Source organism: Notothenia coriiceps, unplaced genomic scaffold, assembly GCF_000735185.1.
Source record: "Notothenia coriiceps isolate Sejong01 unplaced genomic scaffold, NC01 NC01_scaffold00019351, whole genome shotgun sequence".
In the NCBI taxonomy this organism is placed as follows: domain Eukaryota; kingdom Metazoa; phylum Chordata; class Actinopteri; order Perciformes; family Nototheniidae; genus Notothenia; species Notothenia coriiceps.
Genome location: NW_011352052.1, coordinates 813,652 through 828,852, shown reverse-complemented (window position 1 = coordinate 828,852; position 15,201 = coordinate 813,652). Strand labels below are relative to the sequence as shown.

Sequence of the window (15,201 nt, the reverse complement as noted above, 5' to 3'; positions counted from 1 at the left end):
TCGGCCACAGGACAGCAAGTTCATCACACACACACACACACACACACACACACACACACACACACACACACACACACACACACACACACACACACACACACACACACACACACACACACACACACACATCATTATCTGCCATCACTTTACGTCACTCTACAGCTGATGACTCAGTGGGAAAATATCCCAGAGGAGTGTTATTATCAGATCTCTCCTGTGCCCTGCCAAAGACTCAAAGCAAAGCCAGTCATCGGGATCCAAGCTCGGTGCTTAGTTTAGTTCAGGTGGTCCGGGTTACTACACAGATGTGGAAAAGAGTAGAACATCATTTCTAGAAGTTGTTTTGATCGTAAAGTAAAAATACTATATTGTTTAGTTCCAGATGCCTGCTGTGACTAAATATATGATGTGCCTTTGTAGATACACTGTGACCTGTAAGCCGTAAAGCACATGTGTAACCCCGATCAAGAGTTTTAAACTTTCAGGAACAAAGAGAGAAAAGCATCCTTTAAAGCATCCTTAAAGAAAGTAAAGCATCCTTCAGAGTGTTGCTGTACCTCTGTGGTGCTCCGCGGCGGCGGCAGCGGCGGCGGCTGCCTCCAGGTGAGCTCGCTCATCTTTGGCAGCCAGCTGAGCCCCCAGAGCGCCAGACAGCGCCAGCAGGCTGGACCCCCCCCCAGCGCCAGCCCGGGGTGGGACAGTCCTGACGGGTGAGGGCCCATTGGCAAACCCTGAGCATGCTGAGAGAGGTGCTGGGCCTGGAGCTGTTGCTGTAGAGAAGAAGAACGGGAGAAGTGAAGTAAAGAGATAAAGGACACTAGATGAGATTTGTGTGACTTACAAGCAATGAGGCTAAACAGGAAGTGATTAAGGAGGTAGAAAGAAGAGGGAACTAAGTGCTGCGATGTGTACGAGGGGGCAGAAACTGAGATAGTGGTAACCAAATCAGCGTGATGGGAATACAAACAAAATGTTATAATTAAAAGTCAATTTAACTATATAAATCCTATTTGCACATCAAATATTTGGAAAAACTCAAATTTGATAGGACCCGTTATGTAACCGTAGCAGGTAATGCCACTTGAATAAAAGATAATTCAAAATAGTCATCCACTTATAAAATAAGTCTGTATATTTAAGACTGGGCAAGTGGATGTTTGCCTCAATAAAAGGAAAAGAAAGGAAATTCAATTAATGGTGGGATAAGGTACACCCGCTATGAGGCAGAGGGGGGAGCCCACGTACCCCTATCGAAGCATTTAGCTCCCCCATGGTCACCTGTTTGGCGCGCTCCATGGCCTGGACCACCTGTTGTTGATGCTGTGGGACAAACCAAAAGGTCAGTAAAGGCAGGTGGGTTCAGAATCAAATTAAAATGTGTTCTTTGTGCTCTGTCAGACAGGAGAGAGAATGGGCTGAATACTGTACACAGTGTGTGTGTGTGTGTGTGTGTGTGTGTGTGTGTGTGTGTGTGTGTGTGTGTGTGTGTGTGTGTGTGTGTGTGTGTGTGTGTGTGTCACCTCCTGTGACAGGAATGGGATGAGCTGAGCACAGATCACATTCAACCGCTTGGCAATCTCCGTCTGCAAGAAACAAAAAGATACTGTTGCTTTGATGAACACACACACACACACACACACACACACACACACACACCAGATTGAGCTTGAACAAAAGGAGACACACACTCCTAAAGGTTAACNCCTCCTGTGACAGGAATGGGATGAGCTGAGCACAGATCACGTTCAACCGCTTGGCAATCTCCGTCTGCAAGAAACAAAAAGATACTGTTGCTTTGATGAACACACACACACACACACACACCAGATTGAGCTTGAACAAAAGGAGACACACACTCCTAAAGGTTAACCACACACACAGCGTGGCCTGTTTCTCCCAGGGCCGGTGTGGTAAATATTTCAGCTGCTTACATTTGGTCCATGCAAATGGAAACTCTGCCAGGGAGTTTGGCTAAAATATTCATGGACAGCATCTGCTGCGGCCTCAGCCAGCCCACACTGTGTGTGTGTGTGTGTGTGTGTGTGTGTGTGTGTGTGTGTGTGTGTGTGTGTGTGTGTGTGTGTGTGTGTGTGTGTGTGTGTGTGTGTGAGAGAGATAGAAGATTCATCATTGTGTGTGTGTGTGTGTGAGAAGATTCATCATCTTTCCTCTGTGTGTGTGTGTATGTATGTATGTATATATCTGTGTGTGCGCATGTGTTACTCATGTGTCCTTGCATGTCGGTTTGTCTGTGTGTGCGTTTGCATTCTGCAGTGTGTGTGTGTGTGTGTGTGTGTGTGTGTGTGTGTGTGTGTGTGTGTGTGTGTGTGTGTGTGTGTGTGTGTCCTGCTGGGGGTCAGTGATTCTTGCTGTGGGTGTGTGTCTGTCTCGATCTGCTCTACTACACAGCCAACAGCACCCCCCCCCCTACTCCTCATCTCTTTCCATCTTTCTTTTCATCAAACTCCATTTATCGCTCTTTCCATCCATTCCTCGTTCCATTTCTCCTTCCCCGCTATTAGTGCAGTTATCAGTGTTACAAGCGATGTCATGTGACGTCGAACACACACACACACACAAGTTTAGCGGCAGGCCCAACAAGGCTGTTAGGAACCGTAATGATATGCATGCAGAGATCATGACAAGATCATTATGGCTGCAGGCTGTTTTCTACTTGACAGCTAGACTCTGCTGTGTGTGTGTGTGTGTGTGTGTGTGTGTGTGTGTGTGTGTGTGTGTGTGTGTGTGTGTGTGTGTGTGTGTATATACAAATATACACAAACACACACTCCCCATCCCATTCTCTCTTAAGTGATTTATTGATGCCGGACTGAACTTCCACCCCCTCCTTTTTTTTTCTCCCTCCACTCTCCATTTTTCAGCCAGGCAGCATTCTCCCCTCCCCCACTCCCTCCTTCCTCTGAATCCATCACCCCCCACCCCAAGGGAGACACAATGATTTCTTGTTAGAGAACTCCAACTACTAAATGACATCTTCAGAAGCGTGAGGAGGGGTAGGGGAAGAGAGAGAGAGAAAGAGAGAGAGAGAAAGAGAGAGAGAGAGAGAGAGAGAGAGAACATGCGCAATCGAGGGAGAGAGGATAAAGAGGGGGAAATTAAAAGAGGAGGCGGAGGAAGGAGAGGAGGAAGAAGAGGAGGAGGAAGAAAAGGGCAGATTGGGTTGAGAAAATGACAGCCAATGAGGATGTGGGAGGGAGAGGAGAAATAAGACAGAAAGAAGAAACAGAAGGAAGGCGGGGGAGGGAGAATCGAGACTTGGGGGGGGTGGGGTGAGGAGAGGGGTGGGGGAGAAGCGGCACGACAAAACCGATAGAGATGGTGAAATGAACGGAGTGAGAGAAAGAAAGAAAGAGTAGACGGCAGGAAAGGCAGTGACCTGATTTAAAGTGAAATTCAGCATGGACTGTGTGTCTGTGATGAGACGGAGGTGGAGGAGGGAGAGCAACGGAACACACACAGAAAGAAAGAGAAATCAACGGGAAGGAAAAGAGACAGACGAGGACGGGTGAAGAAATGGAGATTAAGAGAAAGCAGCATTTAAAAAGACAAAGTAGGATGGTAACTGACGGGAGAGGAGAGAGACGGAAGGGATGGATGGGTTACTCTTCATTTCAAGCTAATGTACACAATGTTTTAACATATACACTATATATTGTTATATGTTCAGTAGATTGGTATATTAGAGAGTATTGTAATGTATTCTGTTTATTTTATAGTGTTAGGAACTCCTCTGGATATATGCATGTTCTCATATATACCCTTTTTTTGGTTTATTTTATTTATTTTTAGTCTCTTTTTAAGAAATGTTCTAGGGCTTGCAGATTGACTGCCAAAATGCTGCTGTCACAAAACTATATATGTCATATAAACTATCTGGATGGATGGATGGATAGATGGTGGGGGGGGGTACCAAGGCAGTAACAGACAGGGATTTATGACGAGTGGCATTTTTAGAGGCTTGAGGAAGGGCAGAGTATTCTCATCCGTCTCTCTGTGGAGTAGAAATGAATTCTGTTTGTGGATCCTATTAACGCCTCCGCAGCATGACAGCCCTCCGTCAGAGGGAGGACTGACATCACAGTGGCAGAGAGACACGGCGGAAAAGACAGACTAACTTTCCTGAAAATGATTAGTTACTTTGAGTATTGGGTGAAAAGAAAGAAGGCAGGTATAATAATCCAAGAGAATAATGCAAAGTTTAAAGAAGAATATGAGAGACACCAGAAGCTCACTCACCTGTTTGTGCATTTCAATGTTAAGGCCGTAGGACATCTCGTAATACTGAAACACAGAGGAGAAAATCAGTTAATATGCAGGAAATACAAATATTAAAAATCACACAGCAGTCATGTGTGAAGTACATAAAGGAGGAAGTTTCATTATTCTTATAATATACATATCCACTTGGGATCATGATTATATTATTTTTAAATACTGAATGAGGAATGCAGACATTGTGTGAATAGAACATGGCAATATGATCAATTATTAACACAAACTCAATACATACTGTGCATAAAACATAAGTAATGACATCTCCTGCAAACAGTCTTTTAAAGGGGCCCCGTTATGCTCATTTTCAGGTTTCATAACCGTCTGTTTTTAGTGTGTCTACTGTGACATGTCTCCGTGCTCTAATGTTCAAAAAGCTCTTTGTTGTCCTCATACTGCCTGTGCTGCAGCACCTCTTTTCACCCTCTGTCTGAAACCAGAGCCCAGTCTGCTCTGATTGGTTAGCTGGCCGGCTCTGTTGTGATTGGTCAACTGCTTAGAGATTAGCCTATCACGTACAATGTGTTGGAGCACTAGCCAATAGAAACGTCAGTGTTACATAGTAATGTCACTATGTTACAGAAGTAAACAAAAGAGTTGAGGTTTTTCAGGCAGAGGGTGTTTCTCAATGTCGAGGAGGCTTCCTTGGTAGCACATGTACCTCCGAGTGAGTTGCTTCAGAAGCGAGGCAAGAATCCTTCCTAGCCTCGGAAAACGAAGAATGGTGGAACAGGCTAACAGGTGTGCGTCATATGCGAGGCCCCGCCTTAAATGGAGCGCGATTTCCGCCAAACATTTGGAAATTGGTCCGTGCGCAAAGCATTGTGGGGATTTTAAGATCGCGGAGTCGACACATGTGCAGCCTCGAAATTTTCCGCAACGAAGTACGCCGGCCTTGGTAGAATTCCAAGTATGCTGGACATTGGAACAGTCTTTCGGCGGGACTCGATCACGTAGCATCCTTGAAATAGTGGCTCTGGAGCATCCTTCNTGACATAGGTAATAGACGTCAAAATGGCTTCAAATGTATTCAGTATTGTATGAACATGTTTGAATTGGGGAGTGGACGTCACATCCTCTAGGGGGGTCCGGGGCAATGTCTCAAGATTTAGCAAAAATACACCTTTATTGAACATACAGTAACACAATACTACAAATCCACATAACAAACAATCAAAAATTGAAAAAGGGTCGCCAATTATTATTATTTTAATACAAAAGTAAGTAAACATTTTTTTTGGGAACCTGGCTGGAGCCCCCTAGCAGTGGCGCGCATATTTCAGCAGCGGCGCTGCGCCGCCACTATTTGCATATAGGAGAAACACTGTGATTACTTACCATTACTTTTGCTAACACACAATATAAAATGCAATGAAAATAAATACTATAGAAAATAAATGCTATTGCACACTGCCCGGGGAGCAATGGGAGTGGGGGGCTGGGGTCGGTTGTCCGGTGCCTTGCTCAAGGGCAACACGGCAGGGCCCAGGAGGGGAACTGGGACCTCTCCAAGTAGCAGTCCACACTATATACTTTAAGTCTTTTCGGAGACTTGAACCGGCGACCATGCGGCTCACAGTCCAAGCTAGGGTTGAAAAGGGGTGGAAATTTCCGGTACATTTCCGGAAAGTTTCCNTAAACTGGGAATTTTCAAAATTGAAGGTTGGCTCTTCATAGGGAACTTAAATATAGTTGGGGAAAGTATATTTTAGCATAATCTTGACTAAAACAAACAGATGCCATTCAAGTACACTTGAATATCCATGCCATAGCACACTGCTTACTGCATGGCTATTGAGACCACACAAAGGTTCGCAACAGGCCCACAAATGTGAGAGTGGAAAAACTGGTTGGCATTCGGGCAAACCTAAGGCTCTCTGAGCCTGACACAGAGCCATCCTCAACAAGGCTGGACAGTGACACTGAAGAGGAAGACTCAGAGTTGGATGTTGATGAGGCCCAGGAAGAGCCCATTGACTGAAAAGTTTTAGCCAAAATGCAGAGGATTGCTTGAAGAAAGATTTGAATGTTTAATGCGACTTTTTGGAGGGAGAAGGGCTCTTTTCATCTAACATTTTGAATGGGACTTTGTGGGGATCTTTGGATGGGGTGTGCATTTTTGTTCATTTTTTAATGAGTGTGAAGAGTTTATCGCCGGCCACTGGGGTTGGGGTGGATGAGTAACATTTAACTCAACATTCCTGTTTTCGTTCTTCAATGAAACAAATAATTGTTCAATAAAATAATTAAAACTTGTTCTGTTCTACTTTAAAAAAAAAGATCTGTTGAAATGTCATGTTTTTTTGTTTAATTTTGTACGGAGCCCTGCAGGATTCATTGAGAGAAAAATAAATAAAACGTGGCCACGTTTTACTTTCTCGTTCGCACGAGTTAATAAAGCGTGCGCATGAGTGTTACGCCCAGGTCTAGGGGAACCTAGGCGCAGCACAAAATGCACTCTCCCCCACTCTTCCCACTCCCAAGAACATGAACACTGAGGCAGAGAAAGCGTTTGGTAAATTTATTTACCAAAAATGATTCAAAAATAGGAGTAACAAAACCCAACAAAAAAGAAACAAACTTAGAACTCAAAAATCTATACCTAACCGAGAAAAATAGAATATACCACGGCTCTTAACCTCACTTAACTTANAACATTTTGAATTGGACTTTGTGGGGGGTTTTGGATGGGGGTGCATTTTTGTTAATCTTTTAATTGAGTTAAATATTACTCATCCCCCCCAACCCCACTCATTAAAAGATTAACAAAAATGCACCCCCATCCAAAACCCCCCACAAAGTCCAATTCAAAATGTTAAATGAAAAGAGCCCTTCTCCCTCCAAAAAGTCCCATTAAACATGCAAATCTTCCTTCAAGCAATCCTCTGCATTTTTGCTAAACCCTTTCAGTCAATGGGCTCTTCCTGGGCCTCATCAACATCCAACTCTGAGTCTTCCTCTTCAGTGTCACTGTCCAGCCTTGTTGAGGATGGCTCTGTGTCAGGCTCAGAGAGCCTTCGGTTTTCCCGAATGCCAACCAGTTTTTCCACTCTCACATTTGTGAGCCCCGTTTATTCCCATAAATTCCCATGGAAAGTTTCCATCTTTGAAAATTCACTGAATTTTGCAACCCTATTTCTACCGCTTGTATTCGGGATCTCATTGTTTTAGTCATGCTTTCCTTTAATCAACCTCCTCTAAATGAAATCAATTCCTATTATTTCAGTTTATTCTCTTCTTATCAAATGGACCTTTTATTGTAATCTCTATTGCATTTATATTACCAACACTTTAAAGTTTGAATTACTACGTTTTTTGTGTTTATTTTGTTGTGCTAACAAAGAAACTAATCATGTGCAACGACAAAGATCTGAACTGAACATCAGACTGACTCGAAGTTCAGATCCTTCAAGGTAAAGCACACACTATTTGAAAATGATTAAAACCCTGTACTTCACTCATGTAAGAGCTCTGAAACCATAACAACTATTTGATTCCTCTATAATCCCATGAAAAGCCCAAGGTCAATGGAACTTTAATAAAATGTGAAAATGTACAGTATGCAATCTTTGAATGCCGGGCCTTTTCAATCTCATGTTTTCTGTACATGTGCAATACAATGCAAGTTGGAACATAATTACTTCCTTGTACATAAGGGAGGATCAGCATGCTGTATAACATTGAAATACTTTATGAAATAAGGCCGCACAATGTTCTCATCTTGAGTACACAGATACTCTTGGCAGGACAAATAATGAACTATAAGCTTCTCCTATCCTCTATGCATTGTTTAAGCATAAGTTAGTTTGATTTAGTACACATTTATGCAGAAATATGCAACCTGCAAGCACAATATAAAGTGAAATAATACAGAACCAAAAGCTAGATGTGAACTTGGATCCTTGATACAAAACATTAGGCTTTAAAAAGGTCTCACCCAAGGCCTGTATCAATTCAGTATCAAATTATTCATCATATCAAACTCCTACCAAAGGAACTCAGTTTTGATAATTTTCAAACTCAGAGATATTTTTTTGCAAACGCTTCATCTGCAATGTTCCTGGCAATGTATGACGTTTCTTTTGGTTTGAGCCTTATTCGATTGATCTGAATAAAACAAAGTGTAAAGACGCATATTATAAGACCTTTGAACATAATGGCGAGGTAGCTCAGCAACAGAATGTCTCACAAACAGGAAATACAACAAGTTCATCTGGCATTGAGCGCTGGCCTTAGCCTTGGTGAAGCAAACATGTATAGAAAGCAACACCCTGAAAAGAGAGAAAAATGATACAGGTACAAACACATTGTGAAGAGGAGGCAGAATGATGTACCAAAGCAATTTCTCTAGTTAAACAAGGCCAACAGATTAACTTGAAAGTGAAGAAAGGAGGATGCAAAATTGGAAAAAACATAAACTTCTTGTAATGAAAGAACCACGGATTAGATTAAAATGGGAGAACTATGACATGACTCAACCTGTTATCACATGTGGAAACTGTGTTAGATGCTCAAAATCTTATGGGGAATATAAAAAGATAAAAGGCGATATATCAGAGTAAGATGAAATAAACCTGCCTGTTATTGTTGCCCAGTAGTCCACCAATGCTCATTATGTAAAGCAAAGACAGAATCTGAGGAAGAATAAATCTGTATGCACATTGAAAATGCAGCTGAGGCTGAACAGCAAGGATAAACATTTCGGATATATCCCCTGCTTGTGAAGTTTTAGCCAATTATGATGGCAGACTGGCAAGGTTACTTCTGAATCAACTCAAGAGGCACTGCACTGGATAATAAAAGGCTGTTAATTGTGGAGAATTCTTGTTTAACAAAAAGAGAGAAGCTCTACTGGTGAATATTGTTAGTGTGTCAAACCAAATCCCACGTGAAGAACAAAACAGAAAACTAACAGGTGTTGTTTGGAAAAACAGAGCCTCATGTATGTATTCCTTCATTATGATGAACATACGTTTATTATAAGTCAATAATACTCTAGCACACCAAATAGGCAGTTAAAGAGGACATATAATGCACATTTTCAGGTTCCCATTAGTGTGTTGTGCCTCTACAGTGACATACATGCTTTAATGTTCAAAAAGGTCTTCATTGTTCTCAGACTGCCTGAGCTGCAGCACCTTTTTTCACCCTCTGGGTGTTTCTCAATGTCGAGGAGGCTTCCTTGGTAGCACATGTACCTCCGAGTCAGTTGCTTCAGAAGCGAGGCAAGAATCCTTCCTAGCCTCAGAAAACGAAGAATTGTGGAACAGGCTAACAGGTGTGCGTCATATGCAAGGCCCCGCCTTAAATGGAGCGCGATTTCCACCAAAGATTTGGAAATTGGTCCGTGCGCAAAGCATTGTGGGGATTTTAAGACCGGAGGATACACATGTGCATCCTCGAAATTTCCCGCAATGAAGTACGCCGGCCTCGGTAGAATTCCAAGTATCCTGGACATTGGAACAGTCCTTTGGCGGGACTCGATGATGTAGTATCCTTGAAATAGTGGTTCTGGTGCAGCTTTCCACGATATTAAGAAACACCCCATGTCTGAAACAAGAGCCCAGTTGGACGGCTCTGTTGGAATTGGTCAACCTCTTATGGCGCATTTCCACTGCAGCGTGGGGCGCCAAACCCGGACGGCTTTTTTTTGCTTTTCCACTTGGGGTAATTCAGTCTCAAGGTTACTTTTTCACCTTTTTTCTGGCCCTCCAAAATCGAGGTTCTTACCGGTCCAACAACCGGGCTAAATATGCCTACACTGCGTTACTATAGTTACTGCCCCAGCTACTAAAATGTAATGGAAACGCAGCATAAAGTGAGCCTGGCTTACCAAGGCCTAACTATACCGTACTAAGCTGTGCGAGGCCCTGCAGTGGAAATGCGCCATAAGTGGATTGTCCCGCCCTTCAGCTGTATTGTGTCAATGTGTTGTAGAGATACCCAATGGGAAGGGTGGTGCAGTTGACGCGTCGTAAACACCCGCAAGTAAGTTAGCAGTTTTAGCACTTCCGGCTTTCCTTCCTCACAAAAGCAATGGCATTTTCTCCATAGAGGATTTTGGAAAATCAGCTCTCGGAAATAAGATCTGTGGATTGACACAAATTTAAGAGGTATACATTACGTTTGTTTGTTACGCATTCATTAAATACCATCAGCAGGTGGACCCCACTGGGGATTTTTGAAGAGGTTACTGTGTACGTGTCTGAAAAACGGATGATTGTTAAAGAAGTGCGCTGAATATGGACTACAGAAGTTGTGGAGGGACGTGTTGGTACGGTCGATACACAAAACACCGTAACACACTCCCCACTAATTTGTTTCCCGTTCCGTGCCTTGAAAGCAAGGTACCTGCGCTCCTGCAAAAGCTGTTAAAACAAAGTAAGCGCGATCAACCTTGTACAATTTCTGAATCTGCATTTTGAAAATAGTGGATCTTAAGATATGGCGCGTAATGTGAAGTGTGCGACCTCTGCGTGTCGGGCGTAGGGTCTAGGTTATAGCGATATACATTAGTCTTTCTGTGCGATTTCTAAAAATTATAAATGTAGGGTAGTTTAACATGTGGATGTTTCCGGCCGAACAAAACGGCGCATTTTTAATTCCAACAGGTCGTTTTCCACAGTATCTTTATTTTTTACTATTATACAAAGTGTAGTACATAGTGATGTCACTATGGTACGGAATTAAACAAAGGAGTCCAAGGAGGCCGTTTTAGGCAAGGGGGAGTGTGTGGGAGAGTATACATTGAATGGTCAAAACTGAATCTTACAGGAAAGGGAAACCCAAAGGATCATAGACCTCTTTAAAAATCCAGTGTACTCAACACTGAGCTGTTCTGGGAAAAGTGTCTAAAAAACACGTGCAGCTGTTATGGGAGACTCAGCCATGTGCAGAGATAGGAACATAAGTTTTAATGTCGGTAGGAACAACTGGCTGGGTCTGTGTCCTATTGATGTAGTTGTCATCTGTTTCCCTTTCTTTTTAATCTCTAATGTTTCTTTGACATTGTATGTACTATCATGTATTGTTTGTTTTTATACATTATTATTTATGTTGGGTTGTGTTTGTGGTTTATATTTCTCTTATTTGTTATTGTGATCAATAATGTATCTTGAATCCAACATTGTGTTGTTTGGTATGGTGTTGCTTTCTCCAGATATTTGCTATAGGGCTTGTGTTTTAGGCGTATAATTAATTAGTATTACATTACTCATGAATGTGTTGTTTCGGAGGATGAGTTGTGCTATTTTATTTTTATTCTTCTTCGTGGGAACAATACTCACAAACCTTTCTCAAAGTATTAATCACACAAAACATTTCATTCATATAGTGTTGAAAGTAGTTTTGAGAGCATTCAGAACACTTATTTATTCCAATGTTTACAATCTGGACATCAACAATAAGCTCAATTGTTATGCCTTCATACACCTACAGTGAATCACATGCAAATTGTGAATTTAAGTTAAGATAATAGTCGATTAACATAGATGCTATCATTATTTTAATAGCTGGTGACACAGTGGTGGGTCATACTTCATCAATTATATTCATTGCTTTGGACGATTTCATATTTTACTATGCAGGAGATAGAGGGTGGGAGAAGTACTCAGATCTTGTACTTAAAGTAAAAGTATGAAGACTAAGTGTAGGAATACTCTGTTACGAGTGAGGAACGTCCTGCACTCTCAGGACACTGGTTTATTTTTTATCTCATAGTACAAAAGATGTGGCATCACTAATATATTGCTTGAAAATGTACCAAAAGTAAAAAAGTACTCAGATTCTATATCATTTTGTCGGTTCACTGTGTCTACCCTTTTACTTTGGCTAGATCCTCGGCCAATAACTTCATAAACCAATATTATTAATTATGATATGTTTTGGATTATAATTATGATGCATCTAACAGTGTTCATCTTTTTAAGCGTTGTTCTCAAAAGGTTTATGTATTGTACCCCAACACAAAATTTGAGCCGATGGTAAAGGTGCAGCTAGTTGTATATATTTCCGCTTTATGATGCGGTATGCTGAGTGAATTACTCCAGGTGTATACTCAAAAAGCGACTCGATATTTAAATAGTTTGATATCTAAGTTTCCATCAATATCACGCCATGCATAGTGCGCGTGAGATAAACTTCTATTTTTTAGTATCTCAATATAATAAAAATTAAAATAGTTATACTTAGGTGAAGAAAATTTACATGATTAGCTTCTGTAGTTGTTAGTGATGGCTCTGTTTGGGTAGAAGTATCAAAGTAGAAAATAAGGAAAGCGTACTCAAGTAATGCGGTCGCCAGTACTTGAGTAAATCTACTGTAGTTAGTTTTACAACTCTGGCTAGCATCATCGAGAAGATTTGTGAACTTTCTTGTGTGAGAATCTATCTCTATGCAGGAATGACTATATGTTGATTGCATGAAAAACTGTGTGGTGGAGACCAAGAATGAATTAAAATAAAAGAAGAATGAGGATGATACATGTCTGATTGACTGTTGTAAAAGTGGCAAATTTAACCTATGTGTGTTCTGGTAAAGAAGTTCATCTAGCCTTCAAACTTCAAAGAATAGTTCTAATTACTATTCAGTCCATGGTAAAGATAAAAATCAATGCTAATTTCCAAGGCAGCTGTTCCTGTGTCTTCTAATACACTTAAGCTCCGAATTACTAAGGCAAGTAAAGTACAGACGCTGGCATGCGCAGACTTGCTGTCTCACTGAATCAACTTACAGGAAGTCTGAATAGTTTCTTGTTGATTCCTTCAAGTCTGCGCAAGTATTCAAACGCGATAGGAAACATCATTCTGACAAAATCTAGGAGAAGGTGTGCGCGGCGCGAGATGATGAATGAAATGATCTATCTCTCTTCGAGAGAGAGGCTGTCCCTCAGTAGCATTTCATACGGCTACTGACATGTGTGGAGACCTATCTGTATCCTCTCATTAATGGTTGCTTTATTTCGCACTCGTTTTATTTGCGCCATCCATGTCTGTATGTAGTGCCAAGTGTATTTCCCTCGGTTTGTGGGGTCCCTTCACGGCTGCTTCAAGTGATGAGCCCTCCTGTTTTCCTCTTCACCCCCACCCCCCCCCCGCGAGCTCTCGTCTGGCAGCGTGCTGTGACAGTTATAATGTCGATTAATTTTACTCCCCTTATGCAAACATGACCCTAACCTCGAATATGCGTTAAGGTACAAAAATTATTCGAGACTGTAGAGTCCATGGTGAGGACCACTAAAAAGAATGAGACAGAGGACATAAATTATTGCTCCGCGGCTCGTAGTTCATATTTTCACCTTCCGTAGCCTTTCCACTCAGACACATCTGATGCAAACGTCATCTCCCGTGCGGTGGGAGGGATCAGTATATGGTTTTTAATACATATGAAAAAGAACAATTCTAATCAAATAGATGGAAGACTAGTGTATATGATCTTTTGTGATAAGGATGAAAAGATTGATCAAAGGACAAGCAACAGGGTAGGTTAGAAAGAGAAAGTATGACCGAATGTGCGGATGTACTAGGTAAATTTCATAGTCTAGCCGTAATCAATCTGCATTTTAATTGACTGCTGTGATCATTAAATGCAAACATATATTCCAAATGAATAGCAAATACAAAAACAAAAACAGGTAATCCGTGAAAACCGACCGAGGACAAACAAGAAAAGAGAAAAGATAAGGTGTTGGTACCAAATTGAAGCTGGTTTTAGATAGCGATAAACTGAACACATAAAAATTGATGCGTGGAGTGCCACTGTTGGCGTATGGACTTCGAGTAGCATGCTCACACCATGTGTTTGACCTTGGGCACCTTCCGTCTCCTCCTCCCCCTCCCTCTCCTACATGTTAACCCCCCGTCCCCCGTCCTTCAACACCCCCAGTGGTCCCACTCGACCTTGGCAACTTAGCTCACGTCGCCGGTGGCATTATGTTCAACACGCACAACTTTATCCACAACAAGGACATTACCAACTGCAGTGATCGCCGCTCTGCCTCCGCGCCTCAGTTGTTGTGCTGTGGTTTTACTCCCGTGCATTGTGTGTTTCCAAAAGTACGGCTTGTCAAAATCCGACTCCTGGTTGTACTTGTTTTTTTACCAGGGCTTACGCAGTTTGAAAAACAGGTTCTCAATTCAATTATGTGTATTATTTCTACCTAATATTGGAAGGGTTGATCCATTTCGACAAAAGAGATACATTTATCATGATGTGAGTTCGTTTGCAAGGATCTTGGTCCAAATGAGTACTCTGATACAAGAATGTTTTAAAATCTTGGAATACAAAGGATATAAGAGGTGATCGTGTCCTGTCTGTCATGCGCACCACGTTATAGTAATACAGTTTAATCCAGAAGAATTTCTTGGAATGCATATGACAATATAGACTTGTTGTGGACTGATCTTCCATACAAAAATATTCACATAAAAATAAACACATAAAATCCAACATTAGTTTGTAATTTGTGCTAAGTGATAATCGACTGTAACAATGCGTCTGATACGAGCGGTGTGCTTTGATGAGTCAAAAGGGACAGTCAAAAATGGAAGGTGCTATCGTTACACAAAATAGAGGCTCAAAAACAAACTGGCATATTCACTAAGAATTAGAAGAAGTGGTGCGGATAATTGAGATGGTCTTTTTATCTTTCCGAGTTTTTTAGTTAAACTAATATTTGGTATGCAGGTATTAGAGACATTCGTGGGTCACATATGACATTGGAAGAGATTAAGATGTGGAATTCAATGGACATCAGTCAGTCAAAAAAGATAGTGACCACGGTTTGAGCTAAATCGTACTTTAAGTGCTCCTCTTTGTGTAAATTTTCCCTAAATTTTTGGTTAGTTAATAGAGGTTGTTAAAGAAAGCTAACACTCTGTCGCTTTTTATTTGTTGTGTTCCTAATTCAAG

The 15,201-nt window shown here is 41.6% G+C and overlaps 1 protein-coding gene across 1 annotated transcript; it reads right to left on the bottom strand.

Annotated features, from left to right (window-relative positions):
- Positions 1–76: 76 nt before the first annotated feature.
- Positions 77–1,657, bottom strand: LOC104951868 (transducin-like enhancer protein 4). The gene is made up of 3 exons (XM_010778603.1): positions 1,521–1,657; positions 1,246–1,320; positions 77–770 (listed from the first exon to the last, which is right to left on the bottom strand). The coding sequence occupies exons 2-3, from the start codon at positions 1,294–1,296 to the stop codon at positions 474–476; spliced, it is 348 nt and encodes a 115-aa protein (XP_010776905.1). The 5' UTR covers positions 1,297–1,320; positions 1,521–1,657; the 3' UTR covers positions 77–473.
- Positions 1,658–15,201: the final 13,544 nt, after the last annotated feature.

What these genes read in the sequence shown, in the direction of transcription:
- LOC104951868 (XM_010778603.1), bottom strand. Translation starts at nt 1,296, where the DNA reads ATGGAGCGCGCCAAACAGGTGACCATGGGGGAGCTAAATGCTTCGATA. An exon ending in AGCTAAATGCTTCGATAGGG is followed by an intron (nt 771 to 1,245) that starts GTACGTGGGCTC and finishes TCTTCTCTACAG; the next exon opens with CAACAGCTCCAGGCCCAGCA.